The 17442-nt window shown below is 42.9% G+C and overlaps 1 protein-coding gene across 2 annotated transcripts in view; it reads left to right on the top strand.

The window, feature by feature from the left end:
* The window catches only part of ADCY8 (adenylate cyclase 8), a 1651787-nt gene that overhangs the window by 561985 nt on the left and 1072360 nt on the right, over positions 1–17442 (top strand). For both annotated transcript variants that reach the window (XM_069621638.1, XM_069621637.1), the window contains exon 3: positions 17246–17376. In XM_069621638.1, the coding sequence (XP_069477739.1) occupies positions 17246–17376 (131 nt within the window). The remainder of the gene's footprint in view (positions 1–17245; positions 17377–17442) is intronic.

The following is a 17442-nucleotide window of genomic DNA, read 5'->3' as shown; positions in this document are numbered from 1 at the left end:
CCCCACTTGCAAAAAGCCCCTGGAAACCCAGGAACCAGAACCAAAATCTCCTGCCCCCGAAAGTCTGCAACCCAAGGAGCAGAGAGGGGGTAGGAGAAATAAAGAGCCCAAAAAGACTCATTTTGATGAGGAGGTACAAGTCTTCCAGTTTGAAGGTGAGGGATCCTCAGAGGATCCTGGGAAAAAGATCTTCTCCTTCAGAGATGAGGAACTCCTCCCAAAGAAAAATGGGTCCCAAAGGATTCAAATCCAGACTGGGTAGATGTGGGGACTGAGTTAGCACCGCCCATCATCAATCCTCAGAATCATCAGCATGAAAATCCCCTGGTCCAAACCCATCCGGATGACTGCCTCCAAAAAGGGGGGGGGCAGCCCAGAACCAGGGGAACCCAAAACTTACCCCATATCTAGCTGTCACCTTTTTCTTTCAGATTCCCAAGACTCCAAACAGAATCCTGCCCAAATCACCTTCCTGTCAGTGTCCAAAACCAAGAAACTAACCCACTAGTCCGGGTTGTTCAAAAACGTACATTATCTTTGCCCCCTTGAGGAAAAGGAGGGAAGATTCTATGCCCCAGTCCAAATACAGGGGCAGTGTACAATTTTGGCACTGGTGGACACTGGATCCCAAGCTACCCTTCTGTCAAAAAGGGCCTTTGATCAACTGAATTCGGGAAGGGGGGAGAAATACCAAATTCCTCTCACCCCTCTTCCTGGACAACTTCAGAACTTCGACAGGTAGGAAATTCCCGTTGAGGGGACTGCGGATTTGGACATTAAAATTGGGCGACACAAGGTGAAGCACCCGGTCATAGTTGTGACTCCAGACGGCATACCTTGTTTACTAGGGAATGACATCCTGAGTAGGTTGTCACCCCTCATAGATTGTATAAACAAGGTCCTCTGGACCCAGACTAACCGGCCAATAAAATTGAAACAGAGTGTCAACCATGTTAGTTTAAATTGGCACATGCCACATGGTTGAACAAAAACCTGACCAAATAGAATTTCACTTCTAGAACAACCAAATCCCAGACGTGACAGTAATTGCAGTAGGACAACAGACTGGTGATGGCGAGTCCTCTCTATTTCTGAAAATCAACCTTCCTTCCAGTCGAAGTTGGTATTCCACACTGGAAAGAAACACTCTGAGTTCACAATCAGAAAATCCCACTCCTATAGTCCAGAAAGATGAAAAATCAGCTCAAGGTTTGGCTGATATTCAGAAAATTGGAGAGCAGTTGGGCATCCCAATTTAGTTAAATGAAGGGAAGGACTGTTCTCGCCCGAGTGTGGGTGAACAACGGTAAGAGCTTCATCAACGAAGCCATGTTCCACAAACTCCCAAAAGATCCAGCCATTCCCACATTTAAACTGATAGACAAATGGGAAATGGACCTAGAAACACCCAATTCCAAACATCTCCTGCCTAGTAGGTGCATGCTCAGAATTTCCATAGGCAACAAGAGCATAGTCCATATTTGTTGGGTCGTGCGAGATGTCCCTGCCGCATTTTACTTAGGCAGTGACATTCTCAATTGCTTTGCCATTAGTTTGGACCTAATAAACTTCAAAGCTTGGTCCGATTAGCGGGTAATCCCATGGGCTTTGATGACTCAGAGAAAGCATTTAGGTCAGCTCAACTGCTGCCTTATGCAGAAATTCAGATTGGAGAGGAAGTCACCATCCCAGAAAGGACCCAACAATTCTCCCTGGAAGTGAAAGTTAAAAGAGGACAGAAACTGAAAAACCCTGACACCTATGTTCATCTTAATGCTTATTTCCAACAGCAAGGGTTGGGGGTAAACCCAACACCACTAGTCAATATAGAACATGACACCATTCCAATAGAGGTGGATAACAGCGACTTAAAGAGTGTCACTCTAGCCGCAGGCAACATTATTGGAATGGTGGTTGATGACCGTGGTTTTTCCATAGATTTAGGTAATGAACTGTTAGGATGTAAAAACTGGAGGGGGGTGCCTGTACTTCTGCTCTCTATATGGCAGAGGAGAGGCACAGTGGACCCCAGCCAAGATTCTCTATTCGGTAGCTATGGTCGAGCAATCAAGGCCTAGCTTCTCAGGAGGTGATGCAGGCTGGTTCTTAAGTACAGTGTAGTCCCCAACCCCCCACAAAGGAATGTCCACACACTGTATTAGTTAAAACACAGTCTTTATATAATAAATATTCAAGGTTATGTACACTATCACAATAACTCACTTTGTGCTCAGAAAATCAATAATGGAAAATATATACAGTTCTAAAGTGGTACCAAAATTATTATCAGATTTCATTAAAGTGCATCAACTGTACTGTCAAAATGCCACACAGATCAATAAAGAGGAAATCAGCAGTAGAGAGAGGAAGGAAAGCAAGATGGTTGAACAATTGACAGAATACTGGCCCCTACCAACTAGGCACAGTTCTGTGTGGAGATCCCCCCACCTGGGCAACCTGTAAAGCAAAGATGTATCACAAGCCCAGTCCATATATTGTTCTATGAGTCTCATTTGCCTCTACAATAGTTCTACAGCCCCAATGTACCTGGAATTGTAGCATATGTGGTTGGGGATTCGACGGCCCTTCTTGAGTGCCCTCCCTTTAAGGCAGGAGTCACGATCGTCGAACGTCCGACGGAGAACACGGTGAACTACGGCAGTGAAGTGGCAGCTTCTTTCCTAGCGGTGCTTGTCGATGACAGATCGTTGGCATCCTGCAAGGAAGAGGCATGTGGGGCACCTTGGCGATGATAGTTCTGGACTGCAAAGAGATGATGAAGAACTGTGGCCCACCGGCAGATGCTCCTCAGCGCGTCGACAGTCGGGCCTTCTCCAGCGGGATAAAGCGGGCGGCGATGCAGATGAGAGCGTCCTTGGATCAAATGAAGTTCTTAGGCAAACGGGAGCGCTGGGGCTTCGGTCGGTGAAGGCAGTCGTCGACAGTGGCGGACAACATTCCGGGGCGCTTCTCCTTGTGATTCAGCGACAGGCCCGTCTCGGGTCAGCAGCCTTTCGAAGGTCTGTCTACCAGGGAGCTTTGGCAAAGATCAGCTGGTCCACGATGGTCCCTCATAGCTCGGGAAGAGGGCTCCTTACCAGGTCCTCTCTGGGTTAGTCCTTGGAGACACAGCAGCTTTCAGATTGATGGAGGAGAGCAACAGCAATTCTTCTCTTATAGCAGGGCTTCAAGGTCAAGCTTCAGTTACTCCAGTTACTTGTCGTAGTAGACTTCAGTTTCTGAACACAAATTCTAGCAGTGAGAGACCCCCAGATATACTAGTTGATCTCCCATTCATTCTGCAGGGTCACATTCAGGCAACCAATCGTTTAGAATGGCATTCATGCAGGCAGGCATCCAACCAGGTGCATAGTGCATTCAGGCCATTCACTCCTCTCCAGACACTCACAAGTTATGTGTATTGGGACAAGTACCCAGCCACTCAACACTCCACACTGCCTTCATACCATTTTCGGGCATGGCTGTCTCAGTCATAGTGTCAAATACCCACAACACAGAATGTGTATTCGTCACACACTCAATTCACCCATGTCCCGCCCACAGGGTGTACCCACAACATACAGTCACTGGGAAGGCTCCAGCCAGTCTGGCCTAGACTTCACAACAACACCATGTATGGAACTTCCACCCAACAGCCGATCAGGGTGAAGGGACAGAGTCAGGGCTTCCCAGGACTTTGGAAAAACAAGGTAACAGGCAATAGAAAGCAAGAGGCCATGGGGGGCATTTTGTTTCCTATCAGGAATCAACTGATCCCAATGGCAGGGCCTGGGTATCCCAAAATGGAGGATACTCAGATCACCCGTCAAATTCAGCATGGAGCTGCCACCAGCCCATACCCTGCTCTGTTGGCCACCCACAGGTGCCCAAAAACATACACTAGGGGCACAGGGTTGTACCCCCACCCATGGGTGCCATAAGGGTATCCCATGGGCCTATTCACCAAACCAAAAGAGAGAGCGGCACTGCCAGTAGTCCCACATGAACTCCTGCACGGAAAACATGAGAGAACACACGATAAAAATCAGTAAAGGACAAGGATACGGAGGCCCTGTCCCTCCGATGCATTTCCAGCATCACATAGGACTTATCCCCAAGGACTGTTTTGACAGTGATAGTGATAATAATGCAACACCAGACAGGATCTTCACCTGGCATGGGGGGAATTTCCTGGTGTACACTTCCTGCCCTTATGGTAAGGAAGATGTGACCTGTGACTTCAGGAGGGATGAGGTGATATTCCAAGTACGCGAGGACTGCCTTCCCCACCTGAAACCACCAGTCCAAATCAGCACTTTGACCAGGGACTTCTCCCCCCAGCTGGAAGAGGCCGATGAGATAGCAAAACCGGAAGTCTTTCCAGGCTTCAGGCAGATGGTTGAAGAGAGAGTCAACCTAGCTGATGCCTGTGAGACTCTGGAGCAAAGGCAACAATTGAAACAAGTTTTCTTAGATTTTCAAGATCTATTTGCGGTGGACTCATATGACTGTGGTCGCACCGACATCCACACAACAACAATTCCCACGGACCCAGGCATGACTCCAGTGTTTGTGAAGCAATATCGCTTGCCTCTCGCATCAATGGAGTCCCTTACTGAAATAATTAAGAACCTTGAGTCCCGTGGGATAATTTGTCCAGTCCACAGCACCTTCAATAATCCGGTACTGGGGATTTTGAAGCCAAACGGCCAGTGGAGACTCTGCGCCGACCTTAGGGAGCTCAACAAACGGGTCCATACTTCCCGATGGCCTCTTCCCTACATTGACCAAGGGCTGGCTCAGATCCAAGGGTCACAGGTATTCACTGCAATAGACCAAAACAATGGGTACTGGACCGTACCTGTCAGTAGGGAGGACCAACACAAGCTGGCTTTCACCTTCGGGGGGCAGCAGTACAGATGGACCTGGACTCCCTTCGGATACATCGGGCCTCATTCCGAGTATGGCGGTAAGGGATAGCGGCCACCGCTAACGAGAGCGGTGGCGGTAATCCCTTACCGCCATACTCCGAGTTCCCTTAGCGCCATGGTGCTTTTAACACCTGCTTTTAGCAGGCGTTAAATACCATGGCGCTAAGGGACCTTGATGTTAATTACGCCACCGTAATTTACGGTGGCGTAATTGACGCCTTCCCCACTCCCATTATGCCCTATGGGGCAAGAATGGGAATGGGGAAGGGTAAATGGGGATTGGGGAATTACCGCCCCGCCAACCTTGGAATGGGGCGGTAATTCCGCCAACCACCAAGGCGCTGCCGGTCCGGGTACGGCGTCAACCAAGGCGTTAATAGCGCCATTGGTTAGCGCCGTACTCGGAATGAGGCCCATCAACTCTGGCAATTAATTCAACATTTTTCTGCACAAGGCCATGCCCGACCTGGCTGAAAGGGGTAACCTGGCCTATGTAGATGATGTTTTAGTCAAAAGCTCAACTGTGGAGGAACACATAGCAGAGGTCTGTTATGTTCTGAAACAGTTGAGGGCTGCTGGAGCAAAACTCTCCTTTCAAAAGGCACAGTGGTGCAGAACCCGTGTCAATTTCTTGGGGCATGAGATAACTCTTCAGGGTCTCTGTCCCCAGGAAAAGAAAGTGGAAGCACTCCAGAAAATAAAAGACCCCACAACTCTGCGGGAACTAAGGAGACTCCTTGGACTGACTAATTATAGAAGAAAGTTCATTGAGGACTACGCAGAGATCACAAGAACCCTGATCCATCTTTTGAAGGGGGGGTCAAGTGGGAGTGGGGTCCAGAACAAGCCGAGGCAGTAAGACAACTCAAAAGAAGCCTCTCACAAGTGCCTTGCCTAGCTTATCCTGTCAGAAACAAGGAGTTCTTCTTGGAGACAGGGTTCTTAAATACATGCTTGACTGCAGTATTATACCAAAAGCATGACAAGGTCAATAAAGTAATCTCCTATGCGAGTAAAACTTTATCCTCTGTGGAGGAAAAATTCAACAATTGTGAGAAGGCACTCCTGGAAACTGTGTGGGCATTGAAGAATTACCGCCTGTTTATCCAGGGGGAACACATCATAGTGGAGACTCCACACCAGCCTCTGCAATATCTCCAAAGTGACAGAATCCGGGCCGGAAATGTGTGTAATTCCCAAATTACTTCCTGGATTCTGTCAATGCAAGGCTTTCCTGTGGAGGTCAGGTATGGCCAAAACAATAAGAGTCCCCTCGCGCAAGGTCTGGCTGATGTGCATGATTGTGCCAGAGAAAACTGTCTCGAGGACGAAAGTCTAAAAACCAAGGACAACATGGAGGCATACCTTAATTCCCCACACAAAGTCTTTGAAGAAGACAAGTGTGAGGGAATGCCCACTGTCTATGAGGATGGGTGCTCCTACCATGTTGACAATAACGGGGAAAAAGAACTTGTGGCTGGCGTAGGGAATGCATGGGTGAATGATGCCCCAGAACCCTAAGCTGGGTACAACATCAGTTCCCGAAGTAGTCAAGTGGCAGAGTTGATGGCTGTGCATCAAGCCATCCTCACTGCTGCCCAAAATCAACTCCACAAACTGGTCCTAATCACTGATTCAGATTATGTACGGAACGGGTTCATGGAGCACTGGTTAACTGGAAAACCAGAGGCATGCTATGTGCTAATAACAAACCATTGAAACATGGAAAATTAATTCAGAATATTGATGATCTGGTCACCTCAAATGGGATGACCATCTACTGGAAAAAGATCAAGGGTCATTCTAAAGTATAGGAACCAGACAAAACTGGAAATTACCTAGCTGATCATCTGGCCAAAGCCAGAGCCATTCAAGGGGATCTACTTGAGATCGAGTCCCTGTTGGGGGAAATCCAGGTCACTGCTATCACTAGGTCCCAGACAAATGCTCACAATGAACTCTCAACTGTACAATGGAGTAAGGAGACCCCAGATGCTGATTTGATGATGGCTCAAAAAGGGGATCCAATAATTGGTAAGTTTTATCAACACATTGAGGACCCTGAGAACTTTCCCCTAATGGATACCGATTACATTGGGAAAGAGGACCTCAGAGTGTTGATGAAATGTCCAAAAATGTTCCGAATCCAAGACGGTTTGTTGGTGAGGAGATCCCTAACTGGCCCTGATCAGTGGGTGGTCCCTACCTCATTCCAAAGCATGATGCTACGTCACGCCCATGATGCGGCCACAGCCGGTCATCGGGGGTTTCATACAACACTTGAAATCTTAAGAGAGGTTGCATACTGGCCACACATGGGGCAGGACCTCGACCAATACTTGAAAGGTTGTCTTGTATGTGCACAATTTCAGCCAACATCCCTCACACACCGTGCGCCTCTCCAAAAGAGGGGGATGACACTGCCTTGGTCAGATTTATAAGTCAATTTTATTGTGGCCTTGATTCGCTCCTCTAGGGGGAACAAGTATATGTTGACCGTGACATGCTTGTTCACTAAATGGGTGGAATGTCTCCCGTCCCCAAACTGCAAGGCAGAAACAGCAGCTGCCCTGATGATCAACCACAACTTCTCGTGTTTTGAACTACCCCAAAGGATTGAGTCAGACCGAGGTAGCCACTTCACTAACGAAGTGATGACAAAGATGTGGGAGATACTTGGGGTCAAAAGGAAACTACACATTGCCTACCGGCCAGCCTCTAGTGGTGGAGTTGAGAGATACAAGACAATTGTGAGCATATTAAAAATGTTTGTGGCAGATTATGTGCCAAATTGGGACATTCGACTACCTCTTGTCCTGATGGCCATCAGATCTACCGCTTCTTCTGCAACTAAAATGTCACCGTTTGAGCTGATGACTGGACGGAGGATGGTGCTTCCCCAACATCTGCTCTACAGAACCCAAGAGCAGACTTTGATCAATGCCTCCACAACTCATGAGTATGTTGAAAATCTCAGAAAACACCTTCAACATGCTTTTGCCTATGCTCAGAGAAATCTAGAAAGATCTGCAGACAGTATGAAGACCCACTATGACCTAAAGACTACTAGAAAAGAATACCAAGTAGGAGACCAGGTCTACTTATACAATTTCCAAAGGAACCAGGCCAAACAGCGCAAATTTCTTCCTAGCTGGCGGGGACCTTTTGAAATTGTAGACAAAATCTCACCAGTCACCTACCAAATCCGTATCCCCAAAGGCAGTTTGGCAGAGGGGGAAGATAAGTGGGTCCATATCAACCAACTGAAGTGTTGCCATCCTAGGCACACTCTGCACAAACTAGAGGATTCATCTGGAAACCCAGAGGGGGACATTGCAGACCCCTAGAATTCCAACTATAAAACTATTCCATCTGTTGAACTGAGTAATAAATTGCAAATAGAAAAGATTGTCATTATATGTCAAATGTATGTGTCAGCCCAAATGTATGTGGGGAAATGTCTACAAATATGCTCTGTTTTGTCATCCTAGTATTTGAAACTATGGATCCTAAGCATCAAGGAGGACCACTCAGGGACTGTAAGGGAAGAACCAAGGGGCCCAGGGTATCGCACCATACTCTCATCAGGAACTGGCGAGGAGAACCTGTTGATCCAGCACTGGTGGGAGAAGCAGACGAATTTTTCCATTTGGACCAGAAAGAAAAAACTGAACATCCCAATCTCACGACTTCCCCTTGATGGGCGGTCAAGAGTCAAATCACGAGGGGGGGCTTTGTTGGATGTCTTAAGCCACTAGACTCTGCCCTGTAACATCCCTGTTTGCTGATGGTGAAAGAATCATCAAAAATGGCCGCAAAAGCCCTATGCGCGCCAAACCCATGAAAATTTCACTTTGAAACTGGAAAAGATGGCTGCCAGATCTACTTTGCCTGATGTCAGTGGTGAAATGGAGACCTCACTGCTGAAACATGTTACTGGGCTGACCACCAAGTAAAAATTAACACTGCAGGAAAGGCAGTGCTTTATTGCAAGAAACCCAGAAATTGTTCTTAAATCCCTTTTTCTTGGTTGCTGAAAACACAAAATACCGGACCAAAACACCACAAAAACATCCAATATCTTTGCTGTGTGTTACCTGACACTTCTTTTAAGGATTCATTATGAACACACAATGTCAGGAAAAGCAGAATCTATCATCAAAATATCCACAGTAAAAAGTGTGCTTTCCTGTGAAAATCTGTCAAAATATGGCCGCAGTACCAGCAGCCGCCTGTATGACAGCTGTCATTAGTTGCATCAGAAGCTTAAACTTGTGCAATTGAAATCAAATGTCTATAAATTAAGTGACCTGTTATCAAAAGTAATGTAGGTGTTGCAGCTATTTAATCTCCATGGTTTAGAGTCTGGAATTAGAGTTCTGGTTGCCTGTTTTAAAATTGCAAGTTTATTTTCAACAAAGAAAAATGTAACAAAGTGACTTTTAAAGTAAGCCTGATGCAAGCCAAAACTAAAAAGCAAATTCCCCACTGGCAAGGCACCTCCCTTCTGCTCTCTGGACCAGAAACTCACATTCAGGTGTTGATTTAGAGGGGAGGGGCACTGGGGCTGCTCCTGGGAGAGACAATGAACCTTGCTTGGCTGAAAGGATATGCAGATTGTAAAGTGTCAACAGTGGCCTCTGCTAGAGGAAGAAGGCGGGGATTCCTCTTGAGCTACAAGATGGAGGTGGAGACAGACATTTTTGTTGATTCACAAAGCACAGAAAGCATAATTCTGAAAAAGACGGATAAATGACTGTACGAATTTGTCGAAATTATATAATTAACAGCATTGTTAATGTGATTTTTTTGTGCACATTTTAAGAGGTGCCAGAAATCTGTGCAATGTTCAGGGAAGGCACAGTGAAAATTCTGTTTTTTTAGCAATGGTATTTATGTCAGAAGCATGAAACTTCATACGATTATGCCCAGATTTCATGCGCACATATGTACAAAATTGTGGACAAATCATATATTGTGTCCCAGACAAAAAGTGCAAAAATGTGTCAAATCCAGACCCAAGATCCCACCGCAACGAGGATTGGAAGAGGGTCTGCTCCACAAAATATGTGATCTACGTATGTCATTAGTATAAAGATTGTACACATGTAAAGATGGATTGTATCAAAAATAGATTTTATGTGCTAAAGGCAAAGGGGAGGATGTTTGCCTCATAAACCACATCATCATGATGACACTCTGTTTTCTCCATCAATCAAGGGAGAGAGCAGTCTTTAGCCAATATACTACCTAGGGGATGCGCCTAGAATAATTCAGCTTACCCACCCCTTTATCAAACACATAAATAGAGACAGCTGAGGACCTAGAAAAGGACACTGATCCACCCACCATCCTAAATTTGGCGAAGCACTTTGAAGGAGATCCATCCATAATCCTTGTTCCAGACTCTTTGCAAGCAGAAAGGCTCAGAGCATAGCTGATCCATTTCAGCTGGGCCTAACTTCCAGAACCCATCCCTGAATTTAAAGGGGAAAACAAAGAAGTAGCCAGGCTGTGCTGTACCTGCTTGCCTTGCCAAAGAATCTTCTTCATAACCAGACGGGCAGATTAAACCCCATCTGGTGCTGTGCTGTGCTGTACAGACCAGAGAGCCATTGCAGATCCAGTCCAGTCGTGATGTGCAGTGTAGACCAGAGCACCTTGCTGTCCAGTCCTGCCATGCGGTGTCCAGAGGGCCTTGCTGATCGCTGACCTGTCCAGTCCGGTGTGCCCAGGAGTCTGTCCCAGAATTCTTTGTCCAGAACCAGATCCCTGACGATTCCAGTCAAAACATTGGTAGTGAGTATCTATAGTATAGGATTGTACTGTCCATAGTTATCCCTATCCAAATCGTATCTATCTTATATCCAGAACTGTGTTGCTAGAAATCCTTTTTCTCTTGCCTGAACTCTCTCTTATCCTATAGTCCTTCTGTAGCAATATTGTTGAAAATCGTCTTTGCGCTGATATAGTTCATCTGAAGAAGGCAAGCATTTTGGTGGGCAAAAACCTGATCGGAGACGTCCTCGTCTGGTGGCTGTGCTGTCATGTAGCATTGTTTCTTCATAGTCCCTCTCTAGTGTAAAGAAACCTTGTTTGTATTTTAAAAGTGCATTCTTGTTTTACAATTTGCCTCTATCTGAAAAAACGACCACCACAAAACCTTCATAACCTCTTCATATTTTATGCTAGAAACGAAATTGAAGTGTCTACTTGAAGCTAACATCCTAAGCTTTCTAAAGAACCCAAAACATCAAGTTTGCCACAAATTTTTCATTTGCCCAAAATATATAACGTGTAAAATAGCTTCTCATTGCACCTGAACTCAAAATTAAGTTTTCAACTTGCTTATTACTCTCAAATCATTGCTAGTGTCTGTCTGAAACCATACAAAGTGACTCCCATTAGTATTTCAACAATTTCAGTGAATTAAACAATTTTCAGGGTTTTACCTATTTATTCAAAGCCAATTTTGAAACCATTTTTGACACTTTGCCAATCATTCCTGTTTCCCTCTTGTGTTTGCTAGGGGGGGAATAGGGATTGATATATTTTGTTGAATTCTGCATTCCTGAAACCTGTTCTCTCTCCTTCTATCTCTTTATATTGCATTTTAAGGGGGTTTGAAGAGTGTGCAGAGGGAAATGGAATTACATTGCCATTTGATTGAACACACACAAAAGTATTATTTCTGTGCTGCATTGTTTGTTTTTTCCCATCATTACTCCATGTGATTAAGGAGATTGTTTAGTTTGACATCACCCCATTGGTGATCATTGTATACCCATTAAAAATAGTGTGATATATATATATATTGTGAAATCCATAAATAAATATTTTCACTTTGCAAACCAGCCTGCTTCCTGGTTCAGTGTGACCGGGGGGGATTCAAAGAGAAGGGGCGTGATATAAGGTGTACATCATTCAGAATAAAAGAACTCATAGACACAAATAAATAATTAAGGGTTTCAGTTGTGCATCCCATGCTAGGTATTGACTTAGATGAAGTGCCGGATTGAAATCACTTACATCATTACAACAACAAACTGGTAGGAATGTTCACCCCATGCTATTTTTTGCAATACCTGTCCACATGTGTAAACACTATTTAAGCAATAAGCCCCGAGCCGCGGGGGCCTTACCAAGTCAGGTAATGCCCCAGTCCCCATAGTTACGTGACTCGGTAATGCCCCTGCGGTGAGGGGCTTATTGCTATTAGTACTCCAGCCCGCAACACCGGCCTACTAATAGTATTTTGGAACAGAAAAATAAATGCGTACCCGAAAAGGGAAAACAGGGTCTGGTCATCGGGATTGGACGTGCTAGGGACAGAAGTGCTCCCGGCGCGTTCGCTCCTGAAAAAGGAGAAAAAATCAGGTAAGTGGGGTCGGGAGGGCTGGAAGGGGATTGTTTGCAGGGCAGGGGGGAGGAAGAAAGCAAATACTTACCTGAATCCCTGGTGGGGGACGATAGCAGCCTCCAGCCGTGTGGAGGCTCGGAGCAGGGATTGCCCCATTTCGAGCCTCCTCTTTGGCTGAGGGGATGTCATGCCCCCCACTGAGAACAAAGGAACGGAATCCTGGCCAAGGGATTCCCAGTCGGGTAAAGCACCTGTGAGTTCCAATCAAAATGTTTGTTAAATTCTGATTGACCATCGCCGAGTACTGAATACAAATATACACGGGATGAAAACAATGCTATGAAGAGAAAGTAGAAACTTAGAAAAGGAAATAATGGAACTTTCTTCTGAACATATATTGACTATGAAAAAATGACTAAAGCAAACTGATAAAAGCGGGCAGATTTTCTATAAAAAGTCACTCTTCAAACTCAAACGCAGGGAAATGCTAACTTGGAACTTAAAGCATTATCTTCTCTAGAATCATAGGTTTGTAGTGAGGATATTTTGTATATTACCTTGAAGTTGAAGACATCAAAGGCCGTCGGGCCGGATGGTAATTCCTTCCATTTTCTATAAAAATGAATGGTGAAATATGGAATGGTGAAATATGGTTGTGTATGTTAACAGAGCTAATTTATAACTGCATAACATTCTCTTGAATTTCATCGTCATGGACAAAGAGCATAACTATCCCAGTTTTTAAGAGAGGATCATGGAGTGATCGGTTCAACTATCGTCCTAACTCTTTATTAGATAGTTCAGTGAAAATATGTCCTCTTACCTGCTCATGGCTCTGTAGCACGGTCGATGGAGAATCAGATCAGACATTTTAAACAAATCAGTGATCAGTGTTCACAAAGGATTTGGAATCCAGGTATGTGGACTGTTTGATTCTAGAGTGTAGGAGGAAAAAGGAACCATGTATGTGGCATTCCTAGATTATAAATCTGCATTCAATACAAATAATAGGAATTATTTATGGAGGAAGTTGTCACCCTATTTGGGTTATTATAAAATCACCTGGACATCCTATGCCACTGATATTGTCCTTTTTGATAAAAACATAAAAGGGATTGCAAAGGAGTAAACATTTGTCAGAAAGGGACCTTGTTTTGAATTTTGATAAAGTCAAGATAATGCAATTTCATCCAAGGTGTTTGAAGATGAAATAAAACTTTGTGTGGTCCTTAGAAGAGCAGATCCTGGAGGTGGTGAGTGAATATTCCTTTTAGGATTACAATGTCTATACTAATAAAAAGAACCAAAGCGGGTTGCCAAGATTAAAGCAAAAAAAGTCTCCCTCACTAAGTACATTATTAAGATTAGGAAAAGAATATGGCGAATGTCTTGGAAGCCATTTAGAGAAATGCACCTGACAAACGAGTCCCTTTTATTTCCTATGATTTGGACATTCAAATTGGCTTTGATTGGGAGATTTTTAATAAGTTGGAAAGTTATATTTTAAGACACTTCTGGAGACTCTCACATGATACTCCTGGCCAATTAATAAGAACAGAGTTGGATTTAGGCACATTGATCTCTGGTATTCATAGATAAAGGCTGATTCACTATACAAAATAAGATATGCTGAAGTCAGTAAATCGAAGTATGATATTATGAGGATGATAGTACAAGAGGGGAAATGTCCATTGTTCCTCTTCTGTAAAGAAAACCATGATTTATTGGAATCAATTGGTTTGAATGAAATGAATGTCAACAATATTGGTATCTTCATGGGGAAGACACAGAAGAACATTGATCTCTTGGATGGAGAGAAGAGCTACTGTGAATTAATGAGTAAAAACTCCCCGACTGAGTATTTGCTCGCTTTCCCTGCTTGTAAGTAAATGCAGAAGATCTGCATTAAATTTCCTAGTTAGGAGTGAGCTTGCAATTTAATACAATTTAGATTCAATTAATTACACACATATGAAGTCACTAGAGCTTGGGAAATGTCCCTACAATCCTTAGACTCTGTAGATTTTGTAAAAAGAACTACAAAGAATTGTTGAAACATCTCTTAATTGAATGTGATTCATTGGATGAAATAAGACAAGAACTGTTTGGAAAATATGTACATGATGTGATATCTCTCAAACACGATGATATGTGGAAAAGAATATTATGTGGCAGACAGATATCTTTATTTATTTATTTAATATGTATATAGTCAACAGAGACTTTACATAGAAACACAGGAAAACACAGCACATATTCCACATTAAAAACAGTGAGTGCATAACACTCATACAACCATAAAACCAAATGCACATCAAATAATGTAGTAAAATATTTGACTTCATATGATACATTCCTAAAAGATAAAACAAATGATCACCTTAAAATCCCTTCAGATAGATTTTTAAGAATATTTAAACACACCTGATAAAAAGACATCATAAAGAACAGTACATTATTATCATTCCCCAAAATAAGATTCTTCCACATTTGCTTAATATTTGTCAGATCGTAAGCATTATTGTACTATTGTGTGCTTTTTTACATTTCAATCTTAATTTTACCAAGCTTTCGCATTTACAAATCATATGTTTCGCTGTTTCAATTACTAGTGTACCGCAAAACCTACACCATCTATTGCCTCGTGGGATACCACATTTTCCTCCTGAGTGTCAACAGTATTAAATTTAAACAATAAGTAACATCTAATACTGTTCTTATGGGGAAATGCATATAGATACCTAGGGATTTCCACCTGATTCATCCAGTATTTGATGAACATACCACTGTTCACTTTCGTTGCTAGTTGGAAAAAAAATCTCTGTCTTTAGCAGCCTTGTGTTTTACTGTTTTAAGTAGGCACTTAGTTCTAGGAACCGCATATGTCAACCAAATTGATTCATTGACAGATAGATATCTTTGGTTTTAGGAGTTATCTCTTTTTGGGGTATTATCAAGGCAACATTTGTATACATTGTTTATACTTTCTAAATGACATAAAATTTTGAATTAAATATTTAATAAGTCATTAGAATTTTAATAATATGGATTTGAGTTGATGACAAGATATTCTCTTTTATAGTACTTTATAAACTATATTAAACATTCCAATTGTATATGAATTATTGAAGAAATGTTTTATTGTATGCATTTTTCTAATCATACAGTAATGGAATTATAATCCAGGTCACCTGAAAACAAATACGTAAAAGCTATTTGCACATGTGCATTCATATTCGCAGCAGGAGAAGCACACTTGTACTGTGTGTGCACTGGCACTTATATAATTGTACGTGCACAAGGGTAGTGTAGCACTGACATGATTGTGATTGATTTGTTTGGGAAGACAATTAAAAGGAGGGATTGAATTAAATCAAAGGTGCCACTTGAAATTAAACTACATAAAAACATACATTCGGTTGTGGTATCATTTTTTTAATTCATACAATACTATCAGATTATTCTTACTTGTCCTAAAGCAACAGTGCAATTGTTGAAATGAGCACACCAGGCAATAACATGATATTTCTAAAGACATATTTATTCCCCTATTATGCCATCTATGCCAGTTGCTGAGGTCCAAGATTGTATCTCCTGGCAGAGGGATGAGGGTTCCCCGTAACGGCGTGTCCCTTGCTATCCTCTTGTTTGCCACACCTTCCCCCGCCTCAGGCATGGATGCCTTAGTGACATCACATGTCTGCCTATCTACGGAGAAACGTAGAATGCAGTGAACTAGGGCTCTGTGCAAAGGAATTCGTTGTCATGGATGTAATATCTTCCTAGGTCGGTAGCCCTTAGACGCAGGTACACTTGGCCCTACGTATGCATTAATAGTCCTCCTCCAACTTCTCCGTCTTGCCCTTTTTGGCTTTGCTGTATAAGGTTAAGTTATATGTTTGAACAACATGTTAAGAATCACATGGTATGTATGATTAATGCATGTATTTATTACAGTATGTTTTACTATTTTGAGATATGAAGACGTATCAATTAATGCAAATTCAAGAACACTACCTACAAAGCATTATTGTTTAGAAGAAAAGCATTGCACCTGCCACCCAGTGCCGTATTATATGTTGTATTTATATCTACCAAATCAGATAGTAAATATTTTAGAAGATGCATAATATCGAAGAAGCCAATTATTCAATACGGTTTACTAGAGGGGCAACACTAATATACATAATAATATATTATTGATAATTATTGTTTTCAAAACTTAGAAATGAAATACATCTTTCATATTACCATGTACAGTTTGAATTTCATTAGACAAACAGATTCATTTTGGAAGTTTCAATCTTGTGTAACTTGTTTTGAACAACATAATCTTAAACACCTGCACAAAAGCAATGTAATCCCTTGCTACCATTGAACCTGGGACTGTAACAGAGATGTAGCAGTGGCCTGAGTCCTCTGATCAACTCAGAAATACTAGGGAGGCTGACTCTTCTCACTCATTCTTTTTTGTTGCAGTTGGATGCCTCGGGCAGCAGCCATTGTGACATCAATGCACAACTATTACGATTTAATACAGTTGTGTAGTGATTCCATTGCCTTATTCCATATATTTAATGACTCTGGGCTGCAGTGAGAATGGTTTTTAGACATGTTCCTATAAAGATTGCTAGCTTTCTAGAAGAACATTACATAATATAATGTTGCCCAATGCCATCTGGGTCTCCCTCTGTCTGGTATATTTCCGATTACGCTTCTCGCCTCACCCTCAATGTTTTGAACCAACGTGACCGTGGTGCAAGTGGGCCTGTGTAAGCAGCTAACATGACAGACTACTATGCTGACATGTATTGTCTATTATACACACATGAACCCAGACATGACTTATTTCTACAAATGAACATTCTATTACTAGGCAAATAAAGTGTTATAAAATTGGTGTACTTTTGTTTGAAAAAACATTGTTATTTCACTGAATGTTGCTTTATTGCAGGAGCGGCTGGTGCTGTCTGTGTTGCCTCGATTTGTTGTGCTTGAAATGATCAATGACATGACCAACGTGGAGGACGAGCACCTGCAGCATCAGTTCCACAAAATATACATTCATCGCTACGAGAATGTCAGGTAAGAGTCTCCGATCACTTGCATTAGAGGTTCATAACGCATACTTTCAAAGGTTCTCATTTTGGT

This window comes from Ambystoma mexicanum, chromosome 5q (assembly GCF_040938575.1).
Source record: "Ambystoma mexicanum isolate Mex_15411 chromosome 5q, UKY_AmexF1_1, whole genome shotgun sequence".
In the NCBI taxonomy this organism is placed as follows: Eukaryota; Metazoa; Chordata; class Amphibia; order Caudata; family Ambystomatidae; genus Ambystoma; species Ambystoma mexicanum.
Note: the sequence above shows the minus strand (reverse complement) of the source record. Positions and strands in the feature narration are given on the sequence as shown.